Here is a 20,363-nt window from a genome sequence, read left to right as displayed (position 1 = left end):
CCTTGCTCCGTCTAGGGCACTTCTTCCTTCTGCTTGCCCGCCAGTCCTGCCCTCCCTCTAGCTCTTGTATATGGCCGATGAGTTATTAGCCGTCAGACTCCTACTTCCTCTCCCAGCAGGGGCAGCGAGGGCTGAATCTTCAAAATCTCTCAAGGGAAAACAAAAGTTTATTTCCCATATGCAAATGTTCAGAATAGTTATATTCCCTCATGTTTATGGACCTTTATAGTGAACAGCTAAATACATCAGATATTGAAATGGTGTGGTATGCCAACTGTGTTTTATCGCACGGGGAACATGTTTATCTTGATTTCAGCAGAGCATTTGAAAAGTTTCCTGTTATATCCTTGTGGATAAGTGAAACGGTGGCTCTGTAATGGAGAGTTACAGTTGGTTAAACAGCAGTAATGATAACAGTGTATTGGGGAATTATAATGAGAAACAAAATCTCCTCCCTACCCAGAAATTAGCTCCACAAAGGTATGAAAGAAAGAAAACAATTTTATTATTGAGTAAGCGTTAAACTAGAGTCATGACACGGACCACAGGCAATCTGCTGTGAGGTTGCAAAAACAGACAGCATCTCACCTTGTATAGAGCCCAGCAGATAAAACCCATCACATCCACATTCTCAGGGGAAACAGTAACTACTTCTCCTGGACTTGGTAGCACCATTTGTCACACAGAGTTCATCCTCAATTCACCTGGTAACTGGGGTGACCATCTGTGTTAGTTAATTGGCTTTATCCAAAAAAGAAAAATGAACGTCTTACATCTTTCCCGCAGGACGTGGTCTTGTACGTTGGAATCAGGCACCCACCGGTTAGACTCCTGCCCTCCCACAGGATTGGACATGGGGGCGCTCTCTTCCTTGACTGCATTCCAAAAGCATAGCTTTGATTTATTACAGCAAAGAGATAGGACACAAAATCAGGAAAGGGAAAAGGCACATGGGGCAAAGTCAGAGGATTAACGGAGTCCCAGCAGGAAAGCAGGTTTAGCATAAACCACATTTTTGTAAAAACAGTTGAGACACTATAACAGGGAATGGTGGGAAAGCACCCACAACCCTGTTTCCAACACGAGGCAAGGACCAACCTTGCACGCAGGCCTTTGTAAGGACAACAGTCTCAGGTCTGCTGCATTAACTTAAGACTAAGAAATATTTGGATAAAATGGGGAGATATCTTATATGGTGGAGCCAGCCTTGAAAAGTTTCTCAACAAATGTACCAAATCAAAGGTGGTCACCATCCCTTAGATACCTTTGGCATCACCAGTCGCTGTAGAACAGTGGCCCACAGTAGGACAACGTGCACATAATGACACCAGAACATGTAGCTAATACAGTCATCCTATATTGAGTAGGTAAACTTTACAGCCTCTCTTAGACTTTGTTTCTCAACTGGTGTAAAATCTTTATGTGCTTGAGTCATTTGGGAAACTACTTCCCATCAAGAGAGGCAAACCCCCTGTAACAAAATTTGAACCCTGGGCTGAGAACTTGGCTCCTTCATTGGCTTGCTACAGGACAATTATTTAGATTCTCTGTGCCTTCTCTTTCTCAGTTACTATCTGATAATACTTTCATGTTTGAGGGCAGGTAGCTGCTGTTCACTCAGAAGAAATATGAAAGGTTGATGTCGTGGTCCTTTAATGCTCTGAAAATAATTTATTCCCTAGGACCTTCTTGCTATAAAACAGGGAAAGGTTTCTAAAATACAAAGAGTATAAAATTGATTTGCACAAAGGAAGTTGACCTTTGGAATAATATTACCATACCAATATCCACTTGATGCATATTTCAGGCATACAGGAAAATTCATCCTTCAGGCTACCATTATTTCCCGTGGTCCTCCAAAGCTCCACTTACTTAACACGTGCTTATCAACGCTACCTCTGCCTTTCTCAGGAAGGTAAGCATGCTTTCAGGAGCAAGCATCCTCTGTTATACATGACTAGTTCAAGGTGAAATTTCAACATGAAAAGGATGGAAATGAGTTATGTATTTAACCCTGACTTTGAATGGATGTATACAAAATATAAGTAGGCTTTTAATAGTGTCTATATTACGTGGTGATTAATACATAAAGCACCTCTATATGTTTTATCTAAGCCCCATAGCCACTCTTGGGGTTGGTTTTATCATTTTTCAGTGGCCAAAAAAATAAACATCTGGGAGAACAAATATCTTATGATGAGATCTTCCAGGGGAGAAGAAGGAGAAGACAGGACTAGGCGCCAACATATCTCTACTCAATCTCTGCCCCCCCCCCCCCCCAGTAAATCAGTGTGTAATGTGGGATGGAGCTTGGATATTTATGTTATATATTAAGTCAAAAATTGGAATTGACCTCATCAGGCTGACTCTGTGCGCTCCTACATCTCTACCCTGTGGAAAGTCACACCCTGTGTATATTCCATGTGTACATAGAATGAAATCGAGTATTTCGGTGTCTCTTTTTCATGAGGTGGAAAAGTAAGAACACCTTGAACAGGTGTCTGCCATGACCTACCCCGGGCTGGCTAGAGGGTTAGGCTCTGAGTTTTTCCTCCTGTGTTTTTCAGTCCAGATATTTCGGTTCTGAGTGACTTCCCTCACTCATCTAACCCCACTGTTTCCTCCTTCCCTAACCCCACCCCAAGCTCTAATAAAGGATAGACAATAGACATAACGCCTGCTCTTGCCCAGCTGGCTCTGAGGGAAGGACCCGGCAGCCCTTCTCCCATGAGCCTTTCTAAGGGTTTCTAACGGAGCCATAAATACTCGTCACTGGCAAGAAACATCGCCTGGAGGGTCTCAGTCCTGGAGAAAATTATTCAGTTCTATATCTCACTGACAAATTGTTTTAACTGTATTTATCTTCTCTGATGGGAGGGAAAATAATGGCATTATGGTTCGTGACACTTTTGTCCTCCTATGAATCAACACAGCATTGGGGTTGCAGTAAAGAAGAAACATCAGCACAAAGGTGGCTGCTGAGAGTAGACAGTAATGCTTCTTTCTTTGAGAGAGGAGCTTGAAGGCTGACATCCCTTAGCTCTAAGATCTACTAGCAGAACTTAGGAAAAAGGGAACGTTACGACTGCTGATTGGCTCCCTGAAGCATCCATACCCATTTGCTTTCCCTATCCCCTTTTTGTTTTCAGCTGTCTGTGCCAAGCGTGTTGCTTGTTTGCACCAGCCTGGTCCTAAGTATCATGGTTCACGTTTATGCAGCAGTGTGGCAGGGAAACGGCTGGCTTTAGGCTGGGGTGCTGCAGGTTGTGCTGTCTCAGGAGGGCGATTGGCTTTCTACCCGACTCCCATGGTTTTACCCTATTTCTTATGGGAAAATGCTAGTTCATGCATGTTTTGAAATCACCTAGGCTCTTTCAAAACAATGTACACTCTTTAGATCAAGTACTGTGAAGTAATAAGGAAATATCTGTTTGGTATCAGACTACGGGTCCTTTCCCAGAGCTCCGAAACCTTTGTCGTTTCCTGAGTGATGGTGCTAGGAGAATCCTTTACTGTATTTGGTCTTAGTCCCTAGTTCCTGACAGAAGAGCTTCTAATACCCTCACATATCCAGAGTGCAGTGTCTTTTTGTATGTTAACATGGTGACTGGTGGCTGAGAGCTTCGGGATGGGGGCTGCTTGCCAGAGGAACACACCATGTGGTTAGAGGGTTGGAACTTTTAGCCCCACCATCCCCTGAGTTCCGGGAAGGGAGAGGGACTGGGGATTGAACTGGCCACCAAATGGCAAATGACTTAATCAATCATGCTATGTAATGGACCTCCACGAAAACCCTAAATGATGGGGTTCAGACAGCGTCCAGGTTGGTGAACACAGGAGGTGTGGGAGGGTTGGCACATCCCCAGAGGGCATGGAGGCTCCGTGTGTACCCTCACCCCACACTAACTTGCCTTAGGCATCTCTTCCTGTTGGCTGTTCCTGACTTGTATCTTTTATAATAAACCAGTAGCACTAAGGAAAGTGTTTCCCTGTTTTATTTCGGGTTGGTTAGAAGTACAAGAGCCCTGGACTTGTGATTGGAGTCTAAATGGAGGGGGCTTACCCAGTGGGGTCTGTGCTAACTTGGGGAAAGTTAGTGTCAGAAGTGTTGTGTGTAGAAAAACAGTTTCCTCTAGTTGGTATTTTCCCTTTAGGCACCAAATTTGTTTTTACTCACCACTTCATCTATAATGCCAGGTATATAGTATGCCTTGAAAAGCTATGTGTTAAAAAAATGAATGAATAAACAGATCTGACTCCAACAGGTCAAACATTACTAGACGAGGTTAAAAAGAGATGCACTGGAAATTTGGATTTAGAACTGAGCAGCGGGAAACAAGCGCTCATCCTGTTTAGTGGTTTCTACTTCTTAATTCGTATAATTTAGAGGTTCATAAGGAATGCCATCGTTAATTCCTGAGGAATCTGTGTGCACTTCTACGAAGATGCTCTCTACATCCTACACTTCAAAAATATCCACTAAAATTGGGCAGATTATTCTGTTTTAAGCAGGCCGACCTTTGGATTGTGGGGCTATTGTTTTCTGATTAATAAAAGCAATACATCATTGAGACAGTTTGGAAAATACCAAAAAGCTTAAAGAAATAATTGCCTTTAATTCTACTCCCTGAGGATCATCATCTTGAGAATTTGGCCCGACGTGGCCGTGCGGCTTTTCCCCATAAGTTTTATACTTGATTGCGATATTCTAGCGCGTGCAATTGTGAATCCCGCTTTTGAAGTTTTACTTAAGTTTATATTCAGCAGTTTTTTATGTATAGACATCATTCCCGTGTTTACAGCCGTGATTTTCAAAGAGTGGACCCCAGACCAGCATCATGGCCATCACATGAGAACTGCGAATTCTGGGACCCATCCAGCCCGCCTGAATCAGAAATTCTGAGGGTGGAGCTCAGCAATCTGGGGGTGAGCAAGCCCCAGGGTGATTCTGGTGCAAAGTCAGTTTGACAGCCCCAGCTACGTAGCCTTGCTGAATAGTCTACTGTTGGGAAATAAGAATTTTCTTTTTTCTCTTATAAATTTTTGAGTATTTCTTTAGAATCAAGTAATTAATCAAATGTGCAAGCACCTAGTGAAAGGGTATGACACACAGAGACCAGTTTCTTTCCAGTTGTCAGTTGCAGCAGTTTTTACTTCCCAAATGGAGTTTGATATCATTTATCTCAACACAGTCTGCTTTCACACAGACTTATTCTCTGTTGTTTGTATCTCTTTTATTGTTTTATGTAGCTTTTTCTTGATAACAAGATACATTAAAGCTGCTATTGTCTTTACATGTGTCATTTGTGATAATTTGACCTACAGTTATTTTTCATTTTGACCTGGTCAATCCTGTATATTTATTTATTTTTATAAATTGGAAGTCATTTTTCATTCTAGAAATTACATAATATTTATTTCTGTTTTCTTCTAATGTTTACACGAAAAAAATTAGATATCTAGTCCACCCACTTTTTTTTTACTATAATAACAATCTAAATAGTATTTTAAAAAGTAGTTAAACCATTTTCCCAGAACACTGTCAATGAATTCATTGCTAATAACTTTCGTTTTTTCATTATGACTGCCTGTTTGGTTTAACTTTGGCATCCACTATATTCAAATTATTTCAGCATAGTAAGCACAGTCCTTTTGTAGCCCTGTGTTATAATGCAAAATAATTTCAGGTACTTTGTTTCTTTATATTTTATAATGTGCCAAGAACTTTAAAAGGTTAATTTCTTATTTGATGGGGAGAAAATTTCATTGTCGCTTTTGTAGTGGTGGTTCGATGTACTTTTCTTCTGAGTAAATTTCACTTTCCCACTCCCCATCATATTCAGACAAAAGCCATTTTTAGACTGTATGTACAAAGTCTTTAAAGCATTAATATATTTTTCCACTTTTATTCACTTTATAAATTAGACAAATTGAAACATAAAATAATGTTTATTATTTGACAGTTTCTCTTTGCGGTAATGCTTACAAAAGAATGAGAGGATATAGACTTTGAGCTTTTATCGTGAAAACAATTGCAGCACAGTAGTGGATGAGGGAGGAAGAAATGATCTGCAAGTGTGCAAAAGCTTCAGTGAAAAGTGCGATTTTCAGGTCGCTGTAGGATTCCAGACAGCTTGGGAACCACAGTACAAGCACTGGAGCTTGCAGTTCAAGATGGAGGGAAGTTATGCTGTTCTCAGTCTCGGCCTGCCCCCTTCCTGCAGGAGGGAGGCTGGCACGTCTTCTGTCCCAAGGAGAGAGGCAATTCAGACAGCTCCTGGGTTTCCATTAAATCCCATTCCAGTCACCAGCACGTATTGAGGGAGTTTCTTCTCAAAAGTAGCTCCGTGCGTGGCCATGGGTGAGGTGTACCATAAGCAGAAGGGGATTTTAAAAATAAAATGGTCTCTGACGTCACTGGGGTCAAGCTCCAGAGGTGACGTTTCTCCAGCAGTTCACTGCTCTTTTGAATACTGCCTGGTTAGATTCTTACCACAATTCTGTGATAGAATTAGAATGGTTGTTGTCATCATCAGTTGACAGGTGAAGAAAGGTAAGCAGAGAAGGTTCAGGAATTTGCTGGAGGTCAAACAGCTAAGTAGTGAAAGAACCAGGATGCAAATTACAGATTCCTGGACCATGGTTCTTTCCATGTAAGCACAGAGCTGGAGTAACACTTTTTTCTTGATTATTTTTATCATTAACTCCAATTGAGTAGAAAATATTTCTTAAACAGAAGTCTACTTGTAAACATCAAAGTTACATGCTATTGTGCGTTGAATGTATGTACTACATTTCTGTACTATTTTGGTAGTTATTTTTTTCTAATAAAGATTTTATGTGTGTGATTTTATGTATGTTCATTACAATGAAGTAATACCTGTGTCCAACATAATCTCTTTCTTTTCTTATTCTTCTTAAGGTGTCAAATCCAATCTTAGGAGTCAAGGAACTAATAAAAATCTGTGAGGAGTCAGAAATATTTAGGAGACTCTGAAAGAAAAATATATGTTTTTTCCTTATGTCGTCCTATATATTTTTTTATTTGATTCCTTGTTTGTTTTAAATTGTTCCTCTATGATGATTGATGGACCCTTTCTTCATTTTCCCACCTTCCTTTTTTTTCCCCTGGCTTTATCTGAATTCCTAATTCCTAATATGATTATTTTTTTCTTCTAGGTGAAACTGATAACCAATATATGTACTTCATCGCTGGAGGGACGACTTTATTGTTGCTGTTTGTTATTCTACCTGCCCCTGTCATGGTCATCCTTTATAACAGGTGAGCATTGCAGCTCCTTCCGAATCATGTTTACCCTGAATAATTCTGATGTAGAAGAAATTCTCTAACATTAATAACATTAATACCCCGTCGTTGGTCGAGCTGTCTTAGCACTCACATACATTTTTGGGGGCATTGTTCTTACAGGAAGGAGAAGTAGTTGTGCGACTGTTGGAGGAGAAAGCTCGAGTAGTTCATTTAAGAATTCGTAGGATCTAGTCGTCTGCCCCCACATTAACAAAGCTTTCATATTCGGGGCAGCCAACTGCCTGATGCCTCTGCTGTCTCTCCTACCCGATCTATCTTCCTTCTCCTTGAAGAAAAAAGGCTGCTGGATGAGGGGGAAGTGTGTGTGTGTGTGTGTGTGTGTGTGTGTGTGTGTGGCAGAGAGATTCTGAGGGGGGAAAAACAGGGCTGAACAGCAATGACTTATTCATTCATTCATTCATTCATTCGTTCATTCATCAAGTATTTATGGTGACAGTGGTGAATGGGATGTGATGAAGTGCACATTCTAATAGCAAACATTTTAAATGGTTCTATATTCTCTGAAACAAGCAACCTAGGTGCTATTATTAAAAATCATTGAGGAAGAAAAGGGTTGGAAGGGGCTATCGTGGAGGAGCAGGTGGCCAGTTGGCCTCTGAGCTGCCTGTCTTCACTGTCCTGTGCACACTTGAAAGTTTCTGGTATATTCTTGGTTGCTTCTTCCTTCCCTTTCCAGTTCTCCCATGTTCATCAACTCACTTATCTAGGTGTTTGTTGCAATCTTAGCTGTAATTATATTGGGTTGTGCTCTTGTTAAGGGAGGAAGGGACCAAATGTTCGATGTCTACATTTTGCACACCTAGCACATTGTAGACACTTAAATATATATTTGTTGAGGGAATGAATATATCCATCTCCACTCCCTTCCCCCAATAATATTTCCAAACACACGCACGCACACACTCACATGCATGGCTTATTGATTGGATTTCCAGTGGGTTTCTCCATCTTGTCTTTATATCCCTAGCCGCTAGCTCTTCACCACTTCCCTGATTTTAGTAATACGCTCCAATCTGCTCTCTGGCTTGCAGGTATTTCCTCTCTTGCTAATTCCTCTCTCTCTCCCCCCAAAAATGTGATTTTCCCTCGTTCCTCTACTAAGAGCTAAGACTGGTCATGTCGTCCTCCTGTTTAAAACCTAACATTACCTTCCCAATGGCACCAGAACAATGGTAAACTCATTAACACTCTCATCAGAGCTTTCCTATGTTCTGACTCCAGCCTTATTTTCATTCCTATTTTCTACATTACTTACTTCTCCTGATGTTGACAAATTTTGTTAAAACTGCAACTTTTGTTCTGTGAGAACACTCAAATCTCTTCCCACTGGTATGCCACCAAAATGCTGTTATCCCCATCTTTGGCTTTAATGCTGTGGCTCATTCACGTGTGGGGCACTTGTCCCCTTTGGAAAGTCTGTCCTGCTTCGCCCTCCCTGTGGAGACATGTTCACCATCCCGAACCCCACGTCCTCGTCATCTGCTGCACCTCACAACCAGCTTTGCAGTTTAGTCATCTTCATGCTGCTCTTTCCTGAGATTCATAATGGCAGGGGTTGTGTTTTATTCAATTTTCAGTGTTTGATAACATTTAGTGCTAATCTTTCCAAATAAGAATAGTCAATAAGCATTTGCCTAATTAAATTGAAACACGGAACTATTGTTTTTCTGTTCTGTCCATCATCAAGCTGCCCTCAAGACTGTCTCTTGTCAGAAATTAGCAAATGAAGTAAGGAACGGAGGGTGTTGGTGACACTGATTTCTCTCCTGCTTCACCTCGGTTGATAAAAAATGCACTGAGGGGAGATATGACAGCAGGGAACACACAGGATGCGGGCAGCATGGCTAAGAGAATGTGAGTGACAGAAGTGACAGAACAGCTCTCTGGAGGGTCACAGGTGTTGGACATAAAGGATTTAGTTTCATAAAAAAAAGCATCACTTTTATATGAATAGCTAAATTGAACTGTAGAATATGTTGTCCCACTTGGTTAAACGTGATAAAAAGATTAGTGGACTGGAATGCACGATCATGGCCGAACGGCACACAAAAAAAGCAGTTGTTCTTTCTGCCTTGTCATTAGTATCAGTTGGTGTTGTTACTTAGAATGGGAATGTTTTGAAAAATGAAGGTCACAGGGTTAAACTGTGACCTTCTGTATTCTGTTTTAGTGACCGTTTACAATAATCCTGTCCTATTTGATCTTTTCTTACCGCTGAATAGTATTCCTTTGTGTATATATACCAGAACTTCTTTATCCATTCATCTATCGAAGGACATTTTGGTTTCCATGTCTTGGCCACCGTAAACAAAGCTGCAATGAACATTGGAGCACACATGTCTTTATGGATAAATGTTTTTAGATTTTTTGGGTAGATACCCAGGAGAGGGATTACTGTGTCATACAGTAATTATATTTGTAATTTTTTGAGGAACCTCCACTCTGCCTTCCATAACGACTGCACCAATCAGCATTCCCACCAACAGTGTATGAGGGTTCCTTTTTCTCCACAGCCTCTCCAACACTTGTTACTATTTGTCTTGTTGATGATAGCCATTCTGACTGGGGTGAGGTGATATCTCATTGTGGTTTTGATTTGCATTTCTCTGATGATTAGTGATGTTGAGCATTTTTTCACATGTCTATTTGCCATTTGTATGTCCTCTTTGGAGAAATGTCTCTTCAGGTCCTCTGCCCATGTTTCAATTGGGTTGTTTGTTTTTTTGTTGTTGAGTTTCATGAGTTCCTTGTGTATTTTGGATATTAGCCCCTTATCGGAGGCACTGTTTGCAAAAATCTTCTTCTATTCAGTTGGTTGCCTCTTTATTTTGTGACAACATGGATGGATCTTGAGATTATAATGCTAAGTGAAATAAGTCGGACACAAAAAGCAGAGAACCATATGATTTCACTGATATGTGGTATATAAACCAAAAACAACAAAAGAACAAGAGAAACAAACGAGAAACAAAAACTCATAGACACAGACAATAGTTTAGTGGTTACCAGAGGGTCAGGGGGGAGGGAGGTGGGAGATGAGGGTAAAGGGGATCAAATATATGGTGATGGAAGGAGAACTGAGTCTGGGTGGTGAACACACAATGGGATTTGTAGATGATGTATTACAGAATTGTACACCTGAAATCTATGTAACTTTACTAACAATTGTCACCCCTATAAACATTAATTAAAAAAAAGAAAAAAATAATCTTGTCACTTCAGATGTACTGACTTGGATAGAAGCCCAAATAAATCACAGTGTGCCCGAAGCAAACCAAATTCTTCTCTGTCACCCAGCCTAGGAGGAGCCAGAGGCATTGAAAGTACTCTCTCTTCTCCCACTTGGTGTTGTTTCCAGTTAGATCAGAATAGTAACACGGTAAACATGGCTGGCGGAAGTGTGGAGCACGGGTCAGCCTGGCAGTCTATCCAGTGACACCTGTGTTTGTAGGAAGAAATTTAATACTTAGTGAGCAAAGTGTTCGACACTTATTTTTACACTTGCTGTCAACGTTGATGTTCACGACATGTAGGGAGTCTTGGTTTGCCTGGGACTCTCCCAGTTTCAGCGCTGAAAATCCCTCACCCTGGGATACTCCTTAGAATTAAGCAAAGCAGAACCGTTGGTCAACCTACAACAAACCACAGTATGTTTACTACCTTTGCTTTACAGATCAGGGGACTGAATTTTAGAGATGCAAATAGCTAGTAAATTGCAGTGTACAAGTTCAACACAGATAATTTTCTTTTAAGCTTCATGTTCTCTTGAAAGCATGTGAAATATATGTATATGTGTGTGTGTGTGTGTGTGTGTATATATATATATATATATATATATATATATATATATATATATATATATATGGTGCCAAAAAAAATGTATACAAGTGGACACTTTGGTGAACGTTGCCCAAGCAGTAGTTCTCCATAATCAGAAGTGTCTGGACACGGATGGGAACCACTTTGAGCACCTCTTGTAATTGCAGAAATAAATAATTCCTATGAACACCGAGAAACATGACTCACACGTAGTAAACTTACACATTAAGTAAGTGTTTAAGTAACACTTCAGTAAATACGTAAGAGCACATGGAATAAGGTAAGTTTGTGATTATGTTGACTGACATGGTAGAGGGTTTCACAGCAACCAGAGGAGACCATTACAGCCAACATCTACCATCTGCACAACATTTCCTGGGACAGAGACTATCTTGCCTGGTTTTCAAAATTTCCATGAAGGAAGACAGAAAACAAAAACTCTGCGAGTTTTCATCTGACCCATCTCCTCTGTTGTTCAATAAGAATCTTTTCTTTTGGGAGAAGAGAAGAGATACTCACCGTCTCCCCGTAATAACTTTCTATACACTTGGATATAGTTATTTGGCCTATTGCATTCAGTGACAGTAGCTTCTTTCCTTCTTCCCTTGTATTTTTGTGTCAGAGATCCCCCTAAAGTTAGGTTTTTGTAGGTTTAATTGGAACCTAGAGTGTTTATTGAATAGCAGGGCTCCAGACTGCCCATTAGCTTGTAGCAAGGTGACCCCAGAAGCAGAAGAGCCTACCAGTCATGTGGGAGGGCTGTGGGTTCCAGTTCTGCTACAACCACTAACTAACCATGTGGGTTAGGGCAAGTTACCCCTTCCCTATGCCTCAGTTTAACTCTGTTAAATATAGTTTTTGATGAAATCTCAATAGAATAATCCATATAGGTGGTATGGTAAACACCTGGAAGCTTTTACAAGGCTTACTTATGTTATCATTGTCATCCAAGAAGTCACACTGCTGGCGTATAACAGGAAGTTTTAATTGTGGGTAATCTCTTAAGTCTGAGATGATTTGGAGAAGGTTGTAAGCCATTTGTGTAATAAGTCACTATGAATCATTCTTGCGTTACCTCACTGAGATTAATTATTAATGTACACCAGCTCAATATCCATCCAGTTGCCTTTATCATCTGTGAGCACATTGGAGAAGGTAGGGAAAATGACAAAAATTAGGTGAATGGAATTTGGGATAAGTATGTACAACGTAACTGTGGCAAGCTACTTTGTCATACTTACAAGGGCATGCGGGCTGGGGTACAGGTGAGGCATAGAGAGCATTTGAAATACTACAAGTGCTGGAGTGTAATTCTTAACACCTCTGTTGAATATGTATTTCCAGAAGGAGAACGAGGCGCAAAAGAGTCCAATTTAAAGGGTCCTGGGATACAGAGAATAAGGTAATTTTTCTCAGAGTTGTCATTTCCCCCCTTTCGTGCATCATGAATGTGTCGTAAAGTCAGTCCATTTTACAGTTAGCAATCTTCCTTTTTATTCTCGTGTTAGTAACCTGGCTGCCACAAACAAAGTTACCACAAAGTGGGTGATTTATAACAACAGAAATCTATTCTCTCACAGTTCTAGAGGGTGGAAGTCCAAGGTCTCGGCAGGAACACTTTCTTCTTGGATGAGAATCTGTTCCTTGCTTCTTTCCGAGCTTCTAGTGGCTGTCGGCAGTCCTTGGCTTGTGGCTACGTCACTCCAGTCTCTGGCTCTGTCTTCACATGGCCTGCGTGCGTGTGTGTGCGCACACGCACACAGCAACCCTATTTCCAAATAAGGTCACATTAGGAAGGTCTGGGAAGCACATACATTTTTGGGAGATACTACCTGACTAAATACAGGGCATAAAATATTTTTATGTTGTAAGGTTATTGTGAGGATTAAGTTACATCAAACAACTAAAAAGATCCAAACATAATAAGCATTCAAGAAGCAAAAGGGACATAGTCCAATGTGTTCATTATTGTTATGTATGGATTCATTCATTAATAAATGGATGCTGAGATTATAGAGCTAATGACTTTTTGGATGGGCTGCAGAAGTCTGATGAACTGTGACATTTTTTCCTCCTGGCCCTTTTTGTCTACTTGAAAGAGTAGAAAATTCCTTCTGCACCTGCAGATAAGAGGGGTACTTATTTTCATGCTCACTGTCTCCACTGTAGGCCAAATATTCTCTTTAACACATATTATTCTGTTTACAAAATTTTACAATAAGACATTTCCCTGAGTATTATCTACAATTACATCCATTTCTCTTCAATTTAATTATTCACAATTGGATTCACTTGGCCAAAATGCCAAGTACCAAACAGTGTCTGACAATTCAATATGTGTGCTTCAGACTTCTATCAGTTTAACTTTTTATTCTATTAAGTAGTTACTGTTTGCAAAACATTTTTTTTTTTTTTCCTGAATGATTCATGGCTTGCTTCTTGGCACCAACTGTAAAGACTCAAGAAGTCTTGTTTTTTTCACCTGCCACGCCGGCACAGAATAAAGCAATGCTCTGTCATAGACAATTTTTGGATTCCTTCTTTGTCACTAGCTGTTATCCACTCAAGCCAATCCAAAGCCAAATTTGCTGCCGTGAATTTCAGAGGAAAGGAGCTTTCCAACTTCCTACATTATGTTTTCAATTTTTTCAGGCTTTTGTAGAATAATTGTATTTTGAGTGATGATTAGAAAATTAGACATTAAGTTGGACTGCGAAAGATAAAGAAGTTAGACTTAATTCTTTGGGTTTTTTCTTTTCTTTTTTTTTTTTTTTTTTTTTGGGGGGGGGCAGTCTATATAAGTAACAATGACACTGGAAGTTTCCTTTTGCTTTGTCCTTGCAAGCACCCAAACCATTCTAATTATTACATAGCATCATCTTAAAAATGAGTCAGTTTATTTTCTTAATTTCTTTTATTGTGTTCAGTTGTTAAGTCAGGACACCATACTTTAAAAGTATTGTTTATTAAGACATTCACTCAACAGAAATTAATGGGTACCCACTATGGGAAAATATAATATTAGACTTCCCATATAAAAAATGAAAATAATTGTTCTCATCAAATTAGCCTGACATTAGGGGAGGGAGTTCTACATCTAAAGGGTAATTTCAAGAGCCCAATACAGCAGATGATTATCTAGACTTGGGCTTCTGTTGCATCTCACCGAGAGCCTTGCAAGTCAAGAAGGTGAGTTCTCACAGAAGTTCAATACAACGAAGAGAATGTTTTATGGTATTAATTGTAATAGGAATTTGACTTATATTGTGGCTGAATTGAAGAGAGATTTGTTCTGAGTGTCTTTATTAGCCGCTGACACACAGTGAATTATTGACCCCCTCTCTGCCTGTCTTTCTAGGCATCCAACAACTACAGAAGTCCCATCTCCATAAGTCAACCGTCGGAAGGTGCAAGAGAGGATATTTATGTCAACTACCCAGCCTTCTCTATGAGACCAAACCCTAGAGTCTAAGATTTTTCCTTGATCTGAGCAAATTTTTGAGGACTGTTAAGTACATGGATCTTTATACAATTTCTTGCCACTGTTCAGTGTCTACCTGGAATACCAGTTGACCAAATATATTTTATCTGATAAGAAAAATACTACATTACCTAGAGAACATTCTTAACAGAAACATTTCAGAAAAACCTGACTCTAATTAGCTTATACAAATGAGTAAAAGGAAACTTACTGAATCATATAATCAAGCAATCTAGGGCAGATCAAGCTTCAGGCAAGGGTTCTTTATCAGGGCTTAAATGTTGTGTCTAAAATTAAGTATGGGCTTCAACCAGTTTCTGGATTCCCTTCGATGGTGTTGGAACCAGTTCACTGGTGGTAGCCGAACGCTCATTCAGGCTTTCCCCTTGTGTTTCCAAGATGGCTGCCAACAATTCTTGGCAATTCACAATCCTTATTTCTGTCTGGTAGAGAGTTTAGTTATCTGATAGAACAAACAAATTTGGTTATTTGTCTATCATTAAATAGGTAGCATCACCAGAAAGGATGAAATGGCTTTAGTCAATTAACTCTTCACCTCTAGAGCTAGGAGTGGAGCCAAAACACATTTATGGGAAATTCAGTGTATTGTTAGAAGAGGGAAGGGGAGCCTGGAAACTGGGCTGGCTACCAACAAATTTGGACTGCAATGACATTCCAAGACATCTCTTGTTGATCGACTGGAAAGAAAATATGCAGGGGGATCTTGGTCAGCTCTCCCCCCCCACTTTAAAACCTGCTGTGTCCATGTAGTCCAGAAGAGTACTTGACAATCGAATAAATGAATAGTCAAGGGGAAAATATGTGTGACGGGGAAATCTCTTCCCTTTCTGTTCTCAAATAAATTAATCTTTGATTCCATTTGAATTCTTGCCACTATCCCTGGCCTAGTCTTATGAGCAAGTATAGTAGATGGTCCGGTAATAACTTAATGTTTTTGATATTGAATTTTTTCTACTTTTGAGAATTATTTTTAATATATAAATTCTATCAAAAGCATCAGGTACCTAGGCATTATTAGTTTTGTTTTCTACATAATTGTGTGAAATCTGAATACAAGAAAAAGCGTGATAGTTGGAAGTGGTGATATGGGGTGGCAGCATAGAAAAATGAGAGGGAAAGGAGTGTAAGGGAGGCTCTAGGGATCAAAGGATGACAAGATACAGTGAGAAACTTGTCCTGCTTCACAGTTTGGCCACAGACAACCTAATGATATCACTTAGGACAATTAGAGGCCCTGTCTGCCGTTGTCCAAACGCTAGGTGGAGGCAAACAATGAGAAGTGTTTCTGGGCCTAAACAATGGTTGTGATCACCTTGAAACCACAATGGGCATTGCCAAACATAGTGATTATTCACGTCTCAAATAGTTTTTACTCTTCTCTGAAAAACTCATCACAAAGATTAAAGTATCAAAGTTGTAGACTTTCATGATAGTCTAAGTGAGCCCAAACCAAATTCTCATGTTGTCCTGACAAATTCTAAGCTGTAATTTACAATTTTAAGCATGTCAGTGGATATTTCATGATTTTAGCTTTAAATATTGTGCATTCCAAACAGTGCAATTATTCTGTGAATTACAGAAATTGTGAATGCCCCTAACTGTGTCAGAAGGGAACAAATTAAAATGACTACTTTCCAGTTGGAGTTACGTACGTGCAAGAAGAGTCAGCACTCATTTTTATTTTGTGTGCTTCAAGATCTTTATATCTGGATTTGTGGTGTTTCCATGAACAGATTGGTGTAACAAGGTTGGAAGGCACATGACTTGCATTCATCTTTTGTTATCGGTATATATTGAGTATTACAATTTTAATACCGTTTTTTCCTTTCTTAAAATGTATATATATATATATTTTTAGACACCCTCTGTATATATATTCTACTATATACAGTATATGATGTATATGATAATATGTATATATATATATACCCCCTCCCCCAATCTCTTGTAGCTACTGTTCTAGTTGTTACGAAGGAAAGAGATCAAAACAGATCCACAGAATAAAAAGTTGGAATTGAATTAAATTATGTTTTAAATCTTTTTTGCAAGGTGCTACTTAATAAGAAGTAAGCTGCTTCCTAAGATTCTTTTTTTTGCATATATAATTTATAGTGATATGTAATACATTAAACAAGAATTTGTGTTTCCTTCAAATACCATTATTTTAGTATTTATGTTAAAGTAACCAATTAAAGGGAATTATTGTTTCATGATAAGGTAGGTAAGTTTGTTAAATGTCATTATGGAGTACATAATTTTGTCAGGGAAAAATTGCATCTAATTAATCTACCATGAGTAGGTATTGTTATATCATCATCAGAGACACCCTGAAACATCACTTAAATGCCTATATCATGCTGAGAAAGTGGAATAGAAATTTCATTAACTTGTAATCATGCTTATGGTAGATGACTGTGATGTTTAGTTAGTAAATATTCAAATTTATAGAATGTTTTAGGTAAAGCAGTTTATTAGTAAAATACATATAGATTACACTGATTATTACTTTACAAGGTAAAGTGAAATAAAAATAATTTTAGTAGGTTTACTTCAATTATAAACATCCAAGTTATGTTGGTTTATATAGAACTATATTAATGAGAAAACCACACCTGCATTGCATTTTCCAAATTGGTGGAGTCCACATTGTAATTAGAAATCACTGTCATCAGAATTATGTCTCCTTGATATATAATAATGTGCTATATGTTTGTACTGCTTGTATGAAATTTCAGCAAGGTTAAAGATATTGTAGAATTAAGATGCTTATAAAGTATAGGTGGAGATGCACAGATCCACAGAATAAAAAGTGAATACAAAATTTAGCTTCTTTCCACAACAGTGGTAAGAAAATATCTTGGAAAAATACAAAACAACATAAACATGTAACACCATTATTTTATCATCTTTGCTATTGACTGTTAGAATGTAGTGTCTAGAAAGGATTGACCCTCACATTCATGCTTTTGCATAAATTGGTGTATTTTTTTTATTGGTTTTTTAAATTGGAATCATTCCAAGCCAAATCTCTAGGCTTATACACATTTATCTGAAAAATAAAAAATGTTTTCTACATTTTTTTTCTATTGATCTAACAGGCAGAATTGGGACTTCTAGATTAACTGCAATGCTTTCTAAAGAAATTCTATAAATCTTCAAGGTTAGTTTACATATTATGTTTTTCTGGGTTTAAAGCACTAACTACCTGTGATGAAAGGTATTGTAAGACAAGATCTAAGTTGGGAGGATGGATGATAAGTATCTGGAATAATTCCCATTTATTGCCTGTTGATCCTGTTTGAATGATGTTAAACAGTTACCTTCTTTAGAACATTTTTTTTCCAGGTTTATGTATAATTTCAGACTCTTTGGTTTTGTAGAGCATGCAAACGTTTGCCTCCATGTACTGTATTCTATTGTTTGCATGAATAAAATGCAGTGCTCCATGATTATTTGTTTCATTTGCTATCAAAGAATATTAGGCAAGAATTTCTATAAAATAATGTTAACATGAAGAGTTAAATGCAGAAAACAATTCAAACCACTGACACTTTGTAACTTCTATCTCAATGCAGCATTGATGCACTTTATAAGTGCACGTAGTTCAGAGTCAAAGTGCTGTACAAGGGTTTTCTGCAAGAAATAGTTACCTGCCCTTCCGGTTTTCCCTCCATTGAGATAAAATGTTTCACTTCTTCTAACTGATGATTTAATTTCTCTCTAACTTTCTGAATAGTGCTCTAATATCACTATCAGGTTTGTTTTTCAATTTCAGACATTCTTTATTGATTTATTGACGTCTTCTTCCCAAGAAACTAAGCACATGAGAACACCTTTCTCATATGCCAATCCTTCCAGAATATTTGTATTAAAATTTGAGTATTTCAATATTTGGTGTTTATTTTTTTATGACCGTGTCAATACTCTTCTCAGTTGAATCACATGGTAAAAATAACTTTCTCACCTACATATTTTTGCTCACCTAGAGCTAAAAATTTAGCTTTTAGCTTACTATTTTTTAAAATTTACTGTTTACCATGAATTTATCTCAGACTCTGTACCAATGGTGTAAATGATCTGTCCAGAGCTCTGTGATACACGATATTCGCACAATCTCATCTTCCAAAAAAGTTACCCTAGAACTAGGATTTGGGCCAATAAGTAGTTGTTCTTTCTGCATACCTGTTATCCTGATGACTCCCTCCATCCAGAAAAAAGAAGAGAGAGGAACGTAAAACCTGGAATCAATTCTAGAAAATTTCCCACTGCAAAAGGATATGAGGTTTCAGAGTATAAGTATTTAATCAGTGGCATTAACAAGGAGCAATAAGAAGCCTGCTGTATTTGGGTTTGTGGCTGTCAAAGTTGGGGATATTGGTTGTAAGCATTGGAAGTTGATGCTATGTTATAGAAAAATAAAGTTAATTAATTTGAATAGTATAAGTTGTGCATAGCAGTTCCAGGACACAATGGAATAAGCTTGGAAAACACGGAGACAGTGTGGAGACTCCAGTGGGCCCCACAGCAGGAAACACAACTACCACTGTGCACCTGAGTCCTCCACCTGGAACACTGTGCTGCAAACTGACCTCCCCAACACATGGACGAGATCTGAACCCGCTTTTATTTGCCTCACATATTCCAGAATCAGTGTCCCTGAGAGACATCAGCGAAACAGTATCTGCCCCGTAAGCTTCCACAGTAGCAGGTAGGTATCACTTACTTTCCAAATAACATACACGACGTGGTTTTCCTTCCAAGATTGCTGAAGAACTTCGGCCACTCTCCTCACTTGGTGATCACTTTCTTAATGGTAAGACTTTATATATAAGTTCTGGGCCTGGTACAATACCTGCATTTATTACAGATGTACCCAAATACATCCAAGATTGTTTTGCAATAAAGTGGTGCATAAATAAATTCAAATTAGTATCTATAGTAACACTTTCAGTCAATAGTCTTGGAATAATGGTTCAAAGTTCATTTTTAATAACATGATGGAGATTGGATTTGGATACTAGGATTCACCAATCATCCAAATAATAGACATATCACATATTTTTGTAGACTTGAACTTTGTTCATTGACTTTTTAAAATTGCCACTTATGTGTAGACAGATGTATTTTTACACAAAATATCAATTTCTTTGTAACATACTACCTCCAAAATTCCATGTAAATTGACCCTTGTCCATTTTTTTTAAAACGGAAAACTGCCAATTAAAATGCAAGAAATTATACTAAGTGCCGTCTGACCTATAGAAACAAATCTTATTAAAGAAAGAAAGCAGTGGGAAGGCAGTGTCAGTCTTTTAGATGAGCTCAAATAAGCAAACGCCTTTTCTGGATGAAGTTCTCATGAGTTTAAAATATCAAGCAACAATTCTCCAAATCACTGAAGTGTGGCGCCAAACCATATTTGTAAGACATGAACCTTAAGCATCTCTGATAACTTTCTTCACTCTTCAAAATTTAAATAATCTAAACTAATTTTGTATTTTCCTGGAAATTCATTCTTAAGATGATCTTTTTGTTTATTAATTTATTCATTACAATCCTTATTCCAGGTATTCTAAAGTACTTGTGGTCAATACGACCATTCTTCTTCAATCAGCTGACTGGGCGAGACTTTGAGCTCTCCAATGAACTCTGTTATTACAATCTCTTATTACGGCTTTCCATTTGGCTTCAGTTGAGCTGATTTACCTTACT

The 20,363-nt window shown here is 38.5% G+C and overlaps 1 protein-coding gene across 2 annotated transcripts in view; it reads left to right on the top strand.

Moving 5' to 3' along the window:
* The window catches only part of CD226 (CD226 molecule), a 64,825-nt gene extending 46,393 nt beyond the window's left edge, over positions 1-18,432 (top strand). For both annotated transcript variants that reach the window (XM_074339860.2, XM_074339861.2), the window contains exons 5-7: positions 7,180-7,282; positions 12,494-12,551; positions 14,508-18,432. In XM_074339860.2, the coding sequence (XP_074195961.2) occupies positions 7,180-7,282; positions 12,494-12,551; positions 14,508-14,621 (275 nt within the window). In that variant the 3' untranslated portion in view covers positions 14,622-18,432. The remainder of the gene's footprint in view (positions 1-7,179; positions 7,283-12,493; positions 12,552-14,507) is intronic.
* Positions 18,433-20,363: the final 1,931 nt, after the last annotated feature.

The sequence above is a fragment of the Rhinolophus sinicus genome, chromosome 4, assembly GCF_057876585.1.
Source record: "Rhinolophus sinicus isolate RSI-liver-muscle chromosome 4, RSI-T2T, whole genome shotgun sequence".
Classification (NCBI taxonomy): domain Eukaryota; kingdom Metazoa; phylum Chordata; class Mammalia; order Chiroptera; family Rhinolophidae; genus Rhinolophus; species Rhinolophus sinicus.
This window is presented reverse-complemented; position numbering and strand designations above follow the sequence as displayed.